General features: G+C 42.0%; 1 protein-coding gene across 13 annotated transcripts in view; it reads left to right on the top strand.

Annotated features, from left to right (window-relative positions):
* Nucleotides 1–2,508: 2,508 nt before the first annotated feature.
* Nucleotides 2,509–16,796, top strand: part of RWDD3 (RWD domain containing 3) — a 78,159-nt gene continuing 63,871 nt past the window's right edge. For 10 of the 13 annotated variants that reach the window (XR_007479229.1, XR_007479237.1, XR_007479228.1 and 7 more), the window contains exons 1-4: nucleotides 2,509–2,666; nucleotides 10,374–10,861; nucleotides 12,998–13,113; nucleotides 13,212–13,338. Coding sequence is in view for 6 of the 13 variants with exons in the window: in XM_049714840.1 (XP_049570797.1) it covers nucleotides 2,582–2,666; nucleotides 10,374–10,861; nucleotides 12,998–13,113; nucleotides 13,212–13,326 (804 nt within the window). In the remaining 7 variants the exon portion in view is untranslated. Of the gene's footprint in view, nucleotides 2,667–2,696; nucleotides 3,374–10,373; nucleotides 10,862–12,997; nucleotides 13,114–13,211; nucleotides 13,704–16,796 lie in introns of those variants that run through there. The other 3 variants (XM_004263055.3, XM_004263057.3, XM_033433371.2) reach the window with 3 other exon arrangements.

Here is a 16,796-nt window from a genome sequence, read left to right as displayed (position 1 = left end):
TAGAAAAGTTGCATGTATAAATAATATTGTTCTAGGAAACCATACACTACTGGGGGCAGGTGAGTGGAGAGAGAAAGAGAAATGTTCTAACCAGACATTCATCCACATGTCTAGACATCATAGCACATTTAGATATTTAGAATTTTCAGTAGCTTATGAATACAAGAAAACTTATTGCTTTAAGGTAGGCTTTAGATATTTGACATGTAGCTGATATTTTCATAGTGTGAGAAATATCAAGCTGACATTATGCTTTCTCTGTGTTGATTACTTCCAAATGTCAGAGAGTAGTAACTTATTCATGGGACTTCAGGGCCTTAGGATAGTATCAATTTAAAAGACATTCATATCGACTTCTTTTTTATTTAAACATACTAAATGGAGTATGAGAAGCAGGTTAAGAAATCAATGAAGAAAGGAAGAGCAAAGAAGAAACCTACTGACAAGAAAATTTTAAATAGATTGAGGTACTCTTACATCACCTTGGTGACAGCAGGCTTTAGGGACTGCCTCCAAATATTTCTGACGGCTGTAGTCTTACTGTTCACATTATTTCACTCATACCACTTATACTGAATTTGGGAAATTAAAAATAAGAAATGAACTACTTGATTTTTGGTCAATCTTTAAAATTTGGTCAATCAACAACTAAATTAATATTTTCCTACCACTTTTTTTTTTTTTTTTTTTTGCAGTACGCGGGCCTCTCACTGTTGCGGCCTCTCCCGTTGCGGAGCACAGGCTCCGGACGCACAGGCTCAGCGGCCATGGCTCACGGGCCCAGCCGCTCCGCGGCATGTGGGATCTTCCCGGACCGGGGCATGAACCCTTGTCCCCTGCATCGGCAGGCGGACTCTCAACCACTGCGCCACCAGGGAAGCCCTTTCCTACCACTTTTAATACTAACATTGGACTTCAAGCTAAAATCAAAAAGAATTTAATGATATTTTAAATTAAAAATTTATTCTTTTGTTCACCAAACTCTTTAGCAGCTAATTATGAACCTACTGAACTGCTATTTTGGAAATAACTCAAAGGAGTTATTATTATTATTAAACAAAAATTGGCCACATCAGAGACAATTATGCGTTTAAATAAACCTTTGTCTTTCCAGTTATGTACACAGCAGTGCTCTTAATTGCTTGGGGTCACTGAAATCCCATGGCATCCTCTGAGAAGCATTTCTCCTGCAGTTTATCTTGTTGGATTTCCTTTCTGTTCTCGGAAGCCAGTATCTTTTCCTTTTTAAAACCTCTTTTTAGTAACAGTGGGAATGATGCTGATGATGGTAACATGAATCCAGTCTTCAAATCAGCCCCGTTTTCCTGACTTCTGTAGGTCAATGTCAGGAGTCACTGTGTAGCCATCTACATCCCTTATTTATCTCAGAAAATGTTATCTCTGATACAAACAAAAAATTGTAGGACCTCCATGAGCTAGACCAGCTACTATCTGAGGCTGCAAAATTTTAAATTGTTACCTGACAAACAAAAGGACAAGCCAAAGATGCTGACTGACAGAACTATCACACACAATCACTGTAACCTTGTTCACGAAATCAAAGTTGAAACAGAATGGATTGATAATTCTGTTACCCTATTGGAACTGCAAACAATCTTACATTTAAGTGCTGAGTTCAAGGATGAGCATTTCATTATTGAACTTCAAGAATCACATTGCTTTGTATGCATCAAATATCACAAAATAAGTAATACTGAAAAGCTAGCGTTTGCTACATTTTCATACTTTTTGTACCCCTAAAGGCCCAGGAGTTCTCCTGGCCGATTTCAGCAGGTCTGTCCCCTGTGAAGGCGGGAGACAAATGGGAAATTACGTCGTTGCTCCCAGCACCCGGGTGCATAGCTCCTCCAAAGGTTCTGGGTCACCCCAGTCACATCCTTAGAATGCCAGAGGTGGTAGGTCCAACCCTCCCCTTCTGCAACCGTTGTTAGGAGAAGGACGTCCCAGAAACCCGGTTCTGGTCCAGAGTCCGAGCTCCAGTTGCCTCTCAGCATCTGGAGGTTGCTCCTACCCCGGACGTTTTCTGGGTGTCCCAGACCGCCTGGGTCGCTAGTGCCTCCAGGAGGGCGGAGAATCTCGTCTGTTCTGTTAACTGCAGTACCCCCAACACCTAGTTTAGTTCTGAGCCAGACAGAGGCTAACCTCTTCTGGTCACTTCGCTGCTTGTTTTCTCCTCTTAACCTCCAAGTTCCTTTCAAGGCCAAGTCTGGGCGGGAAGGGCTAGTGTTCAAAGCCCGAGCTAAAGTTAGAGAATTTCGGGCTTTGCTGGGAGGCCTCCCTCCGTCAGGAAAGCAGCGGGTGAGCTGCACGGTGACCTCTGGCAGACACCACGGGGCCTTCCCCCTCGGACAGAAACCCCCCGAGAAGGCGCGGAGCCTCGCGTCTGGAGTAAGTGAGCGGGAGCTTGTGGGCGGGGCTTCTCGGGGCCTCCCGCCCGCCGCGCGCTGCGGAGACGCGGGGCGCCCCCCGGTGGCAGCCCTGCAGCGCTGCTCGGGGCCGGCGGGGGCGGCGGCGGCGGAAGGCGGAAGGGGAGGTGTTGAGCCAGCCGAGCGGCGCGGCCATGGCGGAGCCGGTGCGGGAGGAGCTCTCGGCCCTGGGTGCGATTTTCTGCGGGCCCGGCGAGTGGGAAGTGCTGAGTCGCTCAGGTGACTACCCCCGCGCCAGACGGACTGGGCGCCCTCTGCTCCCCACCACCAAGGCTGGGCTCCCCGCCCCGGGCCCACACTTGGGGGCCGGGGTAGTTGAATGAGGGAACGACACGCCCCGGGACTGGGCGTGTGTGGAAGCTAGCGGGAGAGTGCGGCGACCCCCAAAACGTGAATAGTATCGCGCCCCTGCTCGCTCCTCTGCAGTGAACGGACAGCATAATGCTCAGGCTCTTGCGGCCCGTGGACCGGTTCCTGCATCCCGCGCCGCTCCACCCACTCGTCCGTCCCACCCTCCACTCTCCCGTCGCACTCGCACTCGCCCTTCCCCCTCCATCCGCCGTTACCCCCCGTCGCCACTCTGCCGTTGCACCCTCTGACTCGCCTGTCTCCTCAACTCGCTGAGCGCTACGAGCCAGCCGCGCCCTCCTGGAAAGCGTCCCCCCCCGCCACGCTTTCCCTGGCCGTCCTGTACTTACCCGTCAGATCTGACCGTGAAAAGAGGTTTCTCCTGACACCCCTAGTTTAAATCCAGCTTCCCCAAATTGAACTACGTGCTTTGTAAGCACCACGCATTATGTCCTTCAGGGCACCCACCACAGTTTAACTATATGGGTATTTGGTTGTTTCAAGTTGCAAGAGGGCAGGGACCCTGTCCGTTTTGTAATCACAAAACTCCAGGAACCTACGACAGTGCCAGGCACGTGGTAGGTATGCAGTAAATGTTTGTTAAATGAATTTTTGAATTCGACCAGTGCTCAGTCAGGACTCTCAGTTTGATTGCTTTTCTCCTGCTTTTTCTAGTCGGCTGAAAGGTGGTTGCCAATTACAGGCTCTTGGGGGCGCATTAATCATTCAACTCATTTATTGAGTCCCCGGAAGCGCTGACAGGGTTTCAAAGACACTGACTGCTCAGGGCCTCTAGGAGCTTACAGTCTAGAACGGTTCTTTTGGCTATATTTTCATGATAGTGAAAACTTCTTCTCTGCCTGTCTATGGCGTCTATTAAGTAAAAACCAAAACTTCAGTTTATGAAAAAGTGCAGTGATGCACATAATTTTCAGTTTTTACTTAGCTTTCAAATACATTCTGTGAATTTTTTGGCATAAGATTTAAACTTCTGTTATGTTTCAGCTACTATTAAAATTGTCCTTCTGACCATAAATTGGTTGACCTTTAAGAAGGTAGTCTAAAATGTTCTGAATGTTGTGAGAAAGCCATCAAGGGTTAGGATCCATTCCTGGTATCTACGTGGTGTGTTATTCACGTACAGAGCAGGAGTTGGCTCCTTTTCATTTATTCTTTCTTGATCACCCGTGTCTATACGTTCATTGAGCACTGTTATGTTCTGGGCACTGTGAACCAATTCATGTAATGAAGCCGCTTTCTTTTCAGTGCCTAGCCTGTCTTGTAGCTTTCTGAAACAATTGTTTAAAATCCATATGAAAGGATTTACTCACTTTTAGTATTTTCTCGTCACCTCTCTTCTGATTGGATAGCATTTGTTATTCTTCATCATCTTACTTTGCTGTCTCTGGCTCTCTTTATTGATAATTACTTCTGCTTGAGGCAGGCTGTTTGAAGAGATCATCAGTTTTCTTAAATTCCTTTATTATGGCTCAACTAGGAATATCCTGGGAAAATGAACCTATGATTTCCCATTACACCTGAAAGAGGATGGAATGGTGGTGGTCTGGGTCATGAGTATGGTTGAGCATACGACACTGCTGACAGGTCAGAGAAAACCCAAAAAAGTAAGCATAGAAAGAAAGAAAGAGCAATTTCTTAATATGAAGAGCACTGTGGACCCTTTATCTGCTGTTAAATTGAGCATGACTTTCAAGCCATGCCTCCTAATTAATTTAATTCAGTGTTTTGGCATCATTAAGTAATTGAATTATAAAAGAATTCAGTGTAACAACTTAGGACATTTTGTTGCTGAAAGGTTCATTGGAGAATAGAACAATTCAGTGATTGAAATTGGGACGTTTGATGTTCACAACTGGGAATTAAGGGTAAGGTAAGGACTTCTTTAATAGACCTCAGTAAATATACAGTGGGCTGCTGGCTACCACTGTCATGGTCACTGTCAGCTTGGGTTGGAGGATGTAAGAACATTCTGAACACCATCAGTTCCTTCCTGGCCTTCCCCTCAAATAAGCTGCTCCTTGTTGCCACTGGAATCAGGTTAACATTGGGTAGGATTGCACTTCTGGTACGAGATAGCCCAGGCAGGCTCAGGCTGCTAACCCTAGGGTCATCTACGAAGGTCATAAGATTGAAGAGTTTGAATAGTTGGATTCTTTTAGCTGGACTAATTTGTGCTGAGAATTTCAGGGGACTTACATACACTGTGGCCTCTTTGTGATGGTTGTAGAAAGCTCATAAGAGGCATCAGGTGTAACTGTCTCTGATGGGTGCAAGTTATGTAAGCTATTCCTGTCCACTAGGGAGGGCTGTGGGCAGATCAAACCAGGGGTATTCTGCTTCTCCCTGTGCAGTGCAGTCAGACAGGGTGCCAGGTTTAATGGGGTCACCTACCACAGACCTGATACTTTAAATGCATCTTACTTGATGAGGGGTATTCTTTTTTTTTTTTTTTTTTTGCGGTATGCAGGCCTCTCACTGCTGTGGCCTCTCCCGTTGCGGAGCACAGGCTACGGACACGCAGGCTCAGCGGCCATGGCTCACGGGCCCAGCCGCTCCGCGGCATGTGGGATCTTCCCGGACCGGGTCACGGACCCGTGTCCCCTGCATCGGCAGGCAGACTCTCAACCACTGAGCCACCAGGGAAGCCCGATGAGGGGTATTCTTAACTTTATTTTATAAAGAAGGTAACAGATGCTCAGGCTGGTTGAGTAACCACCAGGCTCCAGAGTATATGGACTCTTGCATTGCGTCATGCTGCTTAACAGAGATGCAGCCATTGCGTCAGGAAAACAGTTCTTGGAGAGCAAGGATGACACCTGTCCAGGAAGAAGAGAGCAAGAAGAGCACCCAGAGCAGAGAAACGGGGATGACCCCACTTATGTTCAGAATAGTTCTGAAGGGGAGTGTGTGTGCATGCCTGTGTAGGTACCTATGAGGTAGATGGGATTTGGTATTGTTATAAATCTTCATTTTCCTGATGAGGTAATTGAAGGTCACAGAGATTATATTGCTATAGTTAGTGCTCATTATATGTGGAGTTGTGTTTCTGGAAATCATCTTACAGATAAAACAGTTATAAAATGGGAGGTGTGTAAGACTCAATATCATATGATATGTTCGCACAGTAGCTTCAGAGTAGCTTTTTGTATTCTGCTAACACTAATGTTCAGATTGGATTGGGCCGTCTTGCAAAATGAACCATGACTGTCACCCACTGACCCCTCTGAATCTGCTCAGCCCTGTGTCCTGCTGATGGTCAGTACTGAGGTCGTCTCTAAAAACAAATCAGCCTTGAACTTCACGTCTAAAGGATGGGATTGCCACTTTTAGCTTCACTTATTTTTTTTTTTTCTGTAACCACGTTTAACATGTATAAAATTCCAGCTGTAACATAAAAAGAAGCACTGGTGGATGTATACTTGTGGGGAGCCACCTGAGAGCGAGAGGGAAAAAATCCTGTGAGGTGAGGTAAGAGAGGGTGTTGGGGGCTTTTTAGTGGTTTTCTGAACAAAGTCTTACCCTGAGGACATATAAAACTGCAAAAAAGAAAAAAAAAAAAGCAAGTATAGGGAAATTCAGTTGTATATGGTATATAAATGATTTCTTAATGGGCTCTAAATGAATCTTGAAGAACTCATCCTCTTAAATTTTGTTTACATTTTCCACTATCTTCTGTTATTGGACAGCATTTATTGAATTTTTATTGTGTGTGATTATGAAGTAGAGTGAAGTCTTAAAAATAACAGTATGGAATTTGGGGTTCAGTTCAGTTTCTCTCGTTTGAATTTCTGTTGTTTGGAGTGTGGTTAGGAGCATAATTTCCTTCATGTACTTGTAAGGAAGAATAAGGTTTGAAACTAACCTATTTTAGTTATGAAATTGATATACTTATTTTAAGGTACAATGACTTATTTAAAAAAACCAAAAAAACCCAAACTAAGAAATATGTATGCAAGCTTCAACCAGAGGCAAAACTTACATCTTTTGGTAGGATCTTTAGAACAGATGAAAATAGTCTTGGAACTCATGAAAATTTTAGATTTGTAGGGCAGGCATAAATTTTCTAGGGCATAGATTTTATTGAGAATGATGAGTTTGTGAGTTAAACTTAATGACTAGAGTTTTTTGGTGCCAGGGAAGGCCAGAGATTAGCATTAGATGTAGAACACCATTATTTTTCTGTTAATCACTCTGTTTCTAAGCTGTTAATAAAGTAGATAGGGACAACCTTGTTTTCTTTTTTTAATGGAAAAAAACCCCCCAAAATCAGACTGACAGTACATGTGATTACATGAAAAATTCTGAGGAAAAAAGAGCCAGTTTAATTGCATGTACAAACCAAGGCAGATGAGAAATGGAAGGGTAATATACATACTTCTAGAGTTTTAGGGAGAAAATGAGTTTTTAAAAGAATACGTAATTTTATTCCTGCATTAAGTATCAGCAGAATGGGGTATGTTGTTGGGATTTTCATTTTCTTACAGAGATGGCATCATTTTGTGTAATTTCAGCTTGCAGCTCCTGTGTGTGTGTGTGTGTGTGTGTGTGTGTGTGTGTGTGTCTGTGTGTGTGTGTGTGTAGCTACGGAGGGAGTCAAAGAGAAGACCAAGTAGGAAGGTTGTTAATCCTTTCCAATTCTTGATAAAATTAAAGCAGTTTTCCTTCTAAGCTTATAACTAATAATTTCACGGTTTTCTAAGGCGGAAGTCAGGATTTTCTCCTGTTGCTTTTCTCGTTGCTGACTAGGGCCAGAAAATCACTAAGAGAGAAGAATGAAAGTTGGTAAGGATTTGAAGAGCCAGCTCAGTAGGCTTTCCAGACCTTCTCCCTGGACTGCCTGTTTCTGTCAGTTAGGTCACTGCCCTGGGGAGGAATAGGTGGCTGTTTAGGTGGCAGAGATTGGAGAACACTCTAGGTTTCAGGGTTTTTACCAGAAAGGGAGCCTTGCTTGCGGGGAAAACCTTGCTTTGTGAGCACAGATACTGTGTTAGTTTCTTGTGGCTGCTGTGACAAATAACCACGAATGTGGTGTCTTAGAACAACACATATTTATTCTCTTACAGTTCTGGAGGTCAGAAGTCTGAAATCATTTTCACGGGGCTGTAGTCAAGTTGTCAGCAGGAAGGCACCTTTTGTTCAGAAAACATTAAAAAATGCTATTCCCATGGAGAGTTATCTCCATGGAAATAAAAAAAATATATAAAATACAGGTTTATAGAAATTATATGTATGTATGTTTATAAGTAAAGACATTTTTAGGTGTAGAAGAGAAGTTGAGGAAGATCACTTTGGCTCTGTCCACTATTTCATGTTATTAAACTGGATTGACTTAAGAGGACAGGATCTGTGTCTTACCCGTTGTTTTCTCTCAGACTAGAACAGTGCCTTGGGCCTAGTAGGTACTCAGTGAATGTTTGTTGAATGATGAATGAAGAACTTTAAAAGTTATACCTCCCCCTTGAGAGGGAAAGTGGACCCTCTAGATGATTTCTGGAGGGTTTTTTTAGCCTAGTGGTCACATGTCTGTAGGTCTATTTATAATGCCCATTTTATCTAGTGAAGTGCAGTGATCTAACTGACATCTAGGGAGCTTACTTTAATAATAAAATATTTTTTACAAAGGATAAGTAACAGGATAGAAGAAAGAAGGGTTTTGAGAAGCTGGTGATGGATTTTAGAGGAATGTACTAAGTTGTTTGGAAAATCTTCCTTTATGCAGCATATATTTTACTTATGTAATACAAATTTAAGTTACATCACTTTAATATGATCTTTTTTTTAAAATAAACTTATTTATTTTATTTATTTATTTTTGGCTGTGTTGGATCTTCGTTGCTGCGCGCGGGCTTTCTCTAGTTGCGGCGAGCGGGGGCTACTCTTCGTTGCGGTGCACGGGTTTCTCATTGCGGTGGCTTCTCATTGCAGAGCACAGGCTCTAGGCACGCGGGCTTCAGTAGTTGTGGCACACGGGCTCAGTAGTTGTGGCTTGCGAGTTCTAGAGCGCAGGCTCAGTAGTTGTGGCGCACGGGCTTAGTTGCTCCACGGCACGTGGGACCTTCCCGGACCAGGGCTCGAACCCGTGTCCCCTGCATTGGCAGGTGGATTCTTAACCCCTGCGCCACCAGGGAAGCCCTAATGTGATTTTTTTTTTTTTTTTTGTGGTATGCAGGCCTCTCGCTGTTGTGGCCTCTCCCGTTGCAGAGCACAGGCTCCGGACGCACAGGCTCCGCGGCCATGGCTCACAGGCCCAGCCACTCCGCGGCATGTGGGATCTTCCCGGACTGGGGCACAAACCCTTGTCCCCTGCATCGGCAGGCGGACTCTCAACCACTGCGCCACCAGGGAAGCCGCCTAATGTGATCTTTATAATGGTTACTGCCTGGGTTTCGGGGTGGTGTCCTAAAACGGCAGTGCTTTGCAGCTGATACTGAAGGTTCTATTAAACAAAAACCTGGTGTAATGGATGTGTTTGGTCCTATATGAATCCATGTCTGTAACAACAGCTTCTATAAATGGAATTGGATGGCTAGAGAGCCATTTTAATGTTCTGTTAGGTTCTTTAAAATGGGAATGCACTCAGGTTTCCATTGTTGAGGGTGTTGAGCAGCGATCCAGGTATGAAAATTAGAACAATCTGACTGCCTGTCTTGTGAAGGAGAATGAAACAAGGGCTGTGGAGAAAGAAGTAGGGTAGATGGAGGCAAGTTAGCTTCAAAGAGCCTCGTCAGCACCCAGTTCGGTTCTACTCTGCTCTTCTGATCTGTGTGCTTCTGCCCCCTGCAGAATGAATCAGCCTGACGTTTTATCAACTTTTGAAAAGTGGGGTGAAGTGGTGTGGAACACATCAGAGGGGTGAAGTGGAGCAAATCTGAAAGAGAGCAGAGTGTTTCATCTCGTATCCTGTGTGCGCTTTCCCCTTTCCCCCTCCTCCTTATGGAGCCAGAAACAGCTGAACTGATGTCTGCCCAATTTTAGTTCCTCCCGCTGCCTTCATGTTACACTGATACGAATATATTTGAAGTGAAAAAGAGCGGGTCCAGGCAGTTACTGTGTATGCACAGTCATGGTTTGCTCTGTACTCCTGCAACCACATGGGATCCAGTATTTGGTTTGATTCAGACTCACTGCAACATGACTTTCACCGGATTTAGTGTATAACTTTTAAACTAATCACTGATTTTATAAATACACAATACTGTTTCTTTGAATGTTCATATGAGTTTATTAGGAATTTCTGAATTATCAACTAAGTCTGGGGAGGAAGAACATCATATGATGAGAAACCTTTCTGGTAACCTTAATAAAAATGGGATAATGGCAATTATAAATGCCAGTGAAATCCTGGGTGCTGGTGAGCATGATTCTATGACTATATATGTATGGCTGAAAGTAAGAATCTGTAAATCATGGCTTTCTTAGTGTGATGTATCTCTTCATAAAATAACTTAGTTTTCACATGAAAAATAAATTGATACTTGAAACAAAAATTCTAACTTGTTAGTGTTCCATTCAGATTGAATTAGGTACAGCTAATCATTATTTTTGGATGCTTTCCAGAGACAGATGGAACTGTGTTCAGAATTCTCACAAGAGCCGAAGGATTTATGGATGCGGATATACCCTTACGATTGGTGTTCCATTTACCGGTTAATTACCCGTCGTGTCTGCCTGGTATTGTGGTTAACTCCGAACACCTGACCAGGGCTGAGTGTGAGATTGTGAAGGAGAAGTTACTGGAGCAAGCAGAGACCCTTTTGTCGGAACCTATGGTTCATGAGCTAGTTCTCTGGATTCAGCAGAATCTCAGGCACATCCTCAGGCGGCCAGAAGCTGGAGGTGGCAGTGAAAAGTGCACTTCTGCAGCAAGCACGACTGTGGATGATGGATTGTGGATGACTCTTTTGCATTTAGACCATATGAGAGCAAAGACCAAATATGTCAAAAGTGTGGAGAAGTGGGCTTCCGATTTAAGGCTGACAGGAAGACTGATGTTCATGGGTAAAGTAATACTGATTTTACTGCAGGGAGACAGAAACAACATCAAGGTGCCAAAAAATTTTAATGTTGAATATGAATTTGGCTATTTTCTGCTAAAATGGTGTGTCTATAAGTGTGTTTGATAACAATGGGACAGATTAATCATTAAGATGTTTCTGCTTTCACTCTTACCATGTTAATGGATCTTTCTTTTTAAAGACTGTCTTTAACTTCTAATTACAACTACAGACTTGAAAAGCTTGAAGAATAAGTAGAAGATTATGTTTTAAAAATCATGCCACTTAATGAAAGTGGTAGGTTATTAAAAAAATCTCTGGTACATGAGTGTTTGTTTCTGTAATCAGCTTTGAGCCTAAATTTTATAAATTTGCACTAAAAGTTTGTGTGTATTTATAGTTCTTTCCTTAGTTAGGCACACAGCAAGGTGTATATTTGTGGGTAGCCTGCAAAAATTTTTAACTTTTTGGAAGTTAAAGATACATTCTGACGCTTGAACTTGGTATCTGTTATACCTGAAAAGAGGAGCTGTTCCCTCCTAACCAGGATTTAGTGTGAGTGGAAGTAGAATCGTTAGGGCTGTCAGCTTGTCACCTCCTCCCTAACTTTTGCTTTCCACCTGACTTGTCTCAGCAGCTGCTTTCAAAATCATCGTCTTCTTCAGAGTTTTCAAGTTCTCATTCTAAACTCATCTAACCTGCTTTATGTGGGACCAGACAAAGAAAGCTGCTTATTATATTTTAAATCTTAAAAGAGCTGCAAATCACTTAATAGGTTTTATGCTTTCAAGTGGGTTGGGTCAAGAATAATTACAATGGAATTTATTTGAAACAGATTTATATTGCATAACCTATCATCTTAAAGGTTTGTAGGATAACTACCTAGCTTTTTGTCATGGGCTCTTATCCCAAAACTTGTTGGTTAATAACTTCAGTTGACCAGAGTAGTGCTGGGTTATAGTGTATAGGTACAACAGATTTTCAGATTTAATAAAGATATTGGGTTGGGGTCTGACCAAGGAACCACATATATTTTTAAAAATTTAATTAATTAATTAATTTATTTTTGGCTGCATTGGGTCTTTGTTGCTGTGTGTGGGCTATCTCTAGTTGCGGTGAGCGGGGGCTGCGCTTTGTTATGGTGTGTGGGCTTCTCATTGCTATGGCTTCTCTTGTTGCGGACCACGGGCTCTAGGCGCGCGGGCTCAGTAGTTGTGGCACACGGGCTTAGTTGCTCCTTGGCATGCGGGATCTTCCCGGACCAGGGCTCGAACCTGTGTCCCCTGCATTGGCAGGCAGATTCTTAACCACTGTGCCACCAGGGAAGCCCCGGAACCACAAATTTTAAGGTGATTTACAGTATATCTATAAAGTTTGATCCTTTTGGATAAAATACTGGCTGACAAAATGAATACAAATTAATTTCTTTGCTCATATATCCCCAAAAGGCTCAGATTTTTCTTTAAGCCAGCTCAGGCATATTAGGCTAAGTGTAGCTGTTTTGCAGATGTTGTTTCTCAGATTGGATCCATCAGTTAATTAATTTATTTAATCATATGGCTTGACCTCTGGTAATGTAGAGTACTTTTCAAGGAGTTCTTTCTTTTTTATTAGCTGTCCCTAAAATGTCATTTAATGTAAATATCCCTTAAATTTTTATAAGACTGTATATCAGGATTGAGAACTACAGGTACATATTTATAGATGCCATCAATTTGGAATGTTCGGTACTGTGTGCCTGTTAACTTCATTCCGACCTTGAGGAAGTGATAATAATGACAGTAGCTGGTACTATATTAAGCACTATTGTGCCAAGCACTCCTCTAAGTGCTTTATATGTATGAACTCATTTAATTATCACAACTTCCCCATAAGGTAGATGTTATGAGTACCATTTTATGGAATAGGTTACTGAGGCACAGAAGATCTAGATAACTAACCCCAGAATCAGATCTAGTTTAGATTTAAGCCTACGTAGTTCGATTAGACCCTTCTTTACTCCAGCATTCACCAGAATGTTATGCTTCAAAGTATGTGAAAACACTGTGTAACTCTCTAACTGCTTGATTCAGAAAGTGAGTACTCTGTAAGCGTGGAAATAAGCCTATAGGTTTATGGCTCCTTTTAAACTAGGACTTTGAGATTCAGAGTAAGATATGTATTTAACGTACTGATTTTATCATTTAGGAGTACCTGATTCTTCAGAAAACCTGCAAAGTAGATGTGGACTCAAGTGGAAAGAAATGCAAAGAGAAAATGATTAGTGTACTGTTTGAAGCAAAAGTACAGACAGAACACAAAAGGTATAATTTAGTACTATTGCAGATGGAAAAGCAACTGAATCGATAATTATACTCTGACAAATTTAGGCATATTCATGAGTTTCTCCTGTATAATGCAGGTTTCTGGCATTTGAAGTCAAAGAGTATTCATCGTTGGATGAGTTACAAAAGGAATTTGAAACTGCAGGACTTAAGAAGCTTTTCTCCGAATTTGTACTTAGGCTGATAAAATGAAGTGGAAGACAGGTATCTTTTAGTGAAACAACAGCGTTTTTTGTTTTGTTTTGTTTTTGTTTTTTGCATTGGATTTTGAGAGTGGCTGATTGAAATACTCATAAGGGAACAATTTGAGTTTTCTCTGAAGCAAAATGACAGATACCATCATAACTTAAGGACAAAAGCCAATTCTGTTTATGGAATATTAAACAGTAAAAATATCCATGTATTCTAATTTTGCCAGTATAGGCTGGGTTCAATAGATGGAATGTTATTTGAGAGATAAATACAAAAAGATGATGGTGAATGAGCCCTTGTGTTTATACAGAGGATTTGTTTGGAACTGTGCAATTTTCTGCCTAATTTTCTTGTAATTAAATGAATTTTTAAAAAGAGATTTGTTTTCATGTTTACTTCCTTCATGTTTACATTTTTAGCATTTGATAATGATTTTTCCCCCATTCAGATTATTCTGTCTAATGTTTTAAGTTAAATGTTAAGAAAATTATAACACTGATTTCATTGTGGAATTGGATAAATGGTTAGTTTAAATACAAACTAAAGAAGTTCTACAGAACTTGATTTACAATTGTTTTCTTTGGGGTCCCAGAATTACATGATACTTACTAGTGATAGGACTGGAGAGTCAAATTAAAATAAAATTCTTCAATTTAAATTAAAACTTACAAGGGAAGAAGTGTTTTACACAAAATGAACTTGGCTTACCAGAGGGAAGAAATCATATGGAGATACTATTTTTTATTTCTGATGAAATTTGTTAAAGTCTGATAATCTCAGAATATATTTATTATGACATAAGGAGAGAAGCCATAAAATAAAAGCTTATGTTAAAATTTGTACCAAAAGTATAGACAGGCATTTATGTTTGAGAAAGGATATTTGTGTTCCTGAAGCCACCTGTGCTCCTAAAATAAGGGGCCAAGTAATAGAAGAAAGGCCAGGCAAATCTCCCTCACTGTAATCTGAGGTACAGTGATGTCATTATAAATTATAACTGATGGGAGAGAGAAATAAGGAGATGCTGTGGCACGCCCAGTAGCGCTTCTTGAAAGTGCTGCTCTGTGACTGTGGCAGTACCGTCTGATTGTCTCATTTTCAGACACCCTTGTAATTAAATTAGACCTACCTCTTGATCATTCCATTAATTAGAGGGGATTTTTTTGTTCGTTTTATGTCATTCTAGGGTGTTGATAATTTTTTCCTGGAGAACTGGTAAATGTAGTTAGGTTGTTCTATGGGAGGGTGATATTCTCAGAGTTCAGAAACTGCTAGGAGCCTGTACCCGCCGCTGCACTATTGGAGACTGTTGTAATTGATCCTAGATCTGCTCAAGTGGTACTGCCTGGACCAGAGCTAAGGTTGCTGATATGTACTATCTGTGGTGTGTTGGCATTCACAGTCACTCCACCCCTGCTGATTGCCAACAACTACCATGGTGCCAGAACCTCTGCTGCCTCTGACTTCCCGGTGGTGCCTCCTATTGACCAAACCTAACAGGAGTCCAGTTGGCAGAGAAGTCGGGAAATGTAGTTTGCATGTGTCCCAACCCCAGGAAAACAGAGCAGAATACAGGAGGGTGGGTGTGTCAGTGAGGGAGAGGGAGCTGAGTGCCTATGGCGAGTAACAAGCGCGACCTTCCCTTTTAGCTATTAAGCAGCCACGCACAGCCTTCTACCCATATTTAAGTTTCTGTACAACAGCAACAGTTTACTTCAGTCTATGCAGATTTTACTATCTTTTGTACAACGGAAAAACTCTCACCTCTCCCCCAAAAGGGGAAAAAGTAAAGTTCCATCAGTTACTATTATCCTTAGCGGTGTTACTTATCCTGGTTCAGTCACAATCCCACCTCAATTAAACTGTCAAGTGCACTACGACCAACATTTCTTATGTAACTTGATAGGGGGTAGGGGAGGGAAAAAATAGTTAATATGTACAAAAATATCCGTAAACGATGAAGTAGATTTGCTTAAGTACTTGTTTCTATAACTGGTCTTGAAGCTGTAGTTGATATTTATAACTTCTTCCTCTGCTCCATTTGGCTTTGCTCGTGGCTGCCTCTTTACCTAGTAGGGTGGGCGAATCTTCATTCTGGAAGGTCTGAGTCCTTAGGAGTTGGTTGTTTATTAACTTTCACTCTTGAATAAGAGAATATTAAGAGGCAACTCAGAGAACCCCTGGGCTCCTGACATAGTTCTTATTGACCCCATTGTGTAGCAGTAGATCAATTTCCCTGTAATAATGTGGTCAACCACCCCAGCCATTATAGGAACCTCTTTTGTTGCTTGTTGGTTTAGTGTCATAGGGACCCTAATATATTCAGGTGTCAGTCTCAACTTCAAATTCACTTGAACCATTTTGTGTGCCCTGGTAGAAATATTTTTTTTCCATGGGAGCTAAGACCACCAAATCAACATAGCCCCTTTATAGGGATGGTAATAAAAAATTCTGTGAGTGGGTTATTACACATAATACTGAGAGAAATCCATCCTATTTTTATTCTGCGATTCCTGGACCCATGTATTCCGGCAGTGGGAGAAATAACATCATATATTGATGACTGGTTCAAAGTCTTAATAGGTCATTATATTATTCTATCAAGCCAGCTACTTCTGGGTGATTTGGTACATGGAAAGACCTATGAATTTCATAGCTATGAGCCCATTGCTACATTTCTTTTGTTGTGAAATGAATTTCTCATTTAGAATTTATGTTGTGAGACATAACCATGTCTGTAAGATTATGGTTGGTAGTCTTACAGGAAGAGACTTAGGATTCATATCCAGAATTAATATTTTCATGAGAACAGTTGCTGACCCTTCCACTAGAGAAGAGATCCAATGTAATTAATTAGCCACCAGGTGGCTGGTGTCTCCCAGGAAGTGGGGCCCTACTGGTGGCTCAGGATTCGTCTCTGTTCTTAGCAGGTTAGGCACTCAGCAGTGACAGTAGTAAGATCAGTATTGGTGAGAAGAATTTCATGTTGCTGAGTCCGTGTATAAGGTCTGTCCCTGCTGCCACAGTTACTTTGTACATGAGACCGCTGAGCCAGCACTGGGATGCTAGGGAAAGAGGATGACCACATCCAGAGGATGAGTCAGCCTGTCCGTTTGAAAAAGGAAGACATTCACTGCAGTGGTTGCCCTGTGAACATCACATGGGACACGAATATCCTCACATTTTGTGCTCATCCTGAGAGGTCCATTCACACACTCCTGCCCCAGATTTCCTTGTCATTAGGCTTCTGATCTTATTCTTTCAAAATCCCTGACTACCTGGCCAACCCATTAGCCACTGCCCGTGAAATACTGTAGATCTACGCCTGTGGACATCTCTTTACCTAGATAAGTAGACAGCCAGAAGTACTGCTCAAAGTTCTGCCCACTGAGAAAATTTCTCTTCACTACCTTTCAGAGACACTCTAGATTGCAGGGATAATTACCAAAGCACATTGTGAAGAACCATCC

The sequence above is a fragment of the Orcinus orca genome, chromosome 1, assembly GCF_937001465.1.
Source record: "Orcinus orca chromosome 1, mOrcOrc1.1, whole genome shotgun sequence".
NCBI classification, from domain to species: Eukaryota; Metazoa; Chordata; class Mammalia; order Artiodactyla; family Delphinidae; genus Orcinus; species Orcinus orca.
This window is presented reverse-complemented; position numbering and strand designations above follow the sequence as displayed.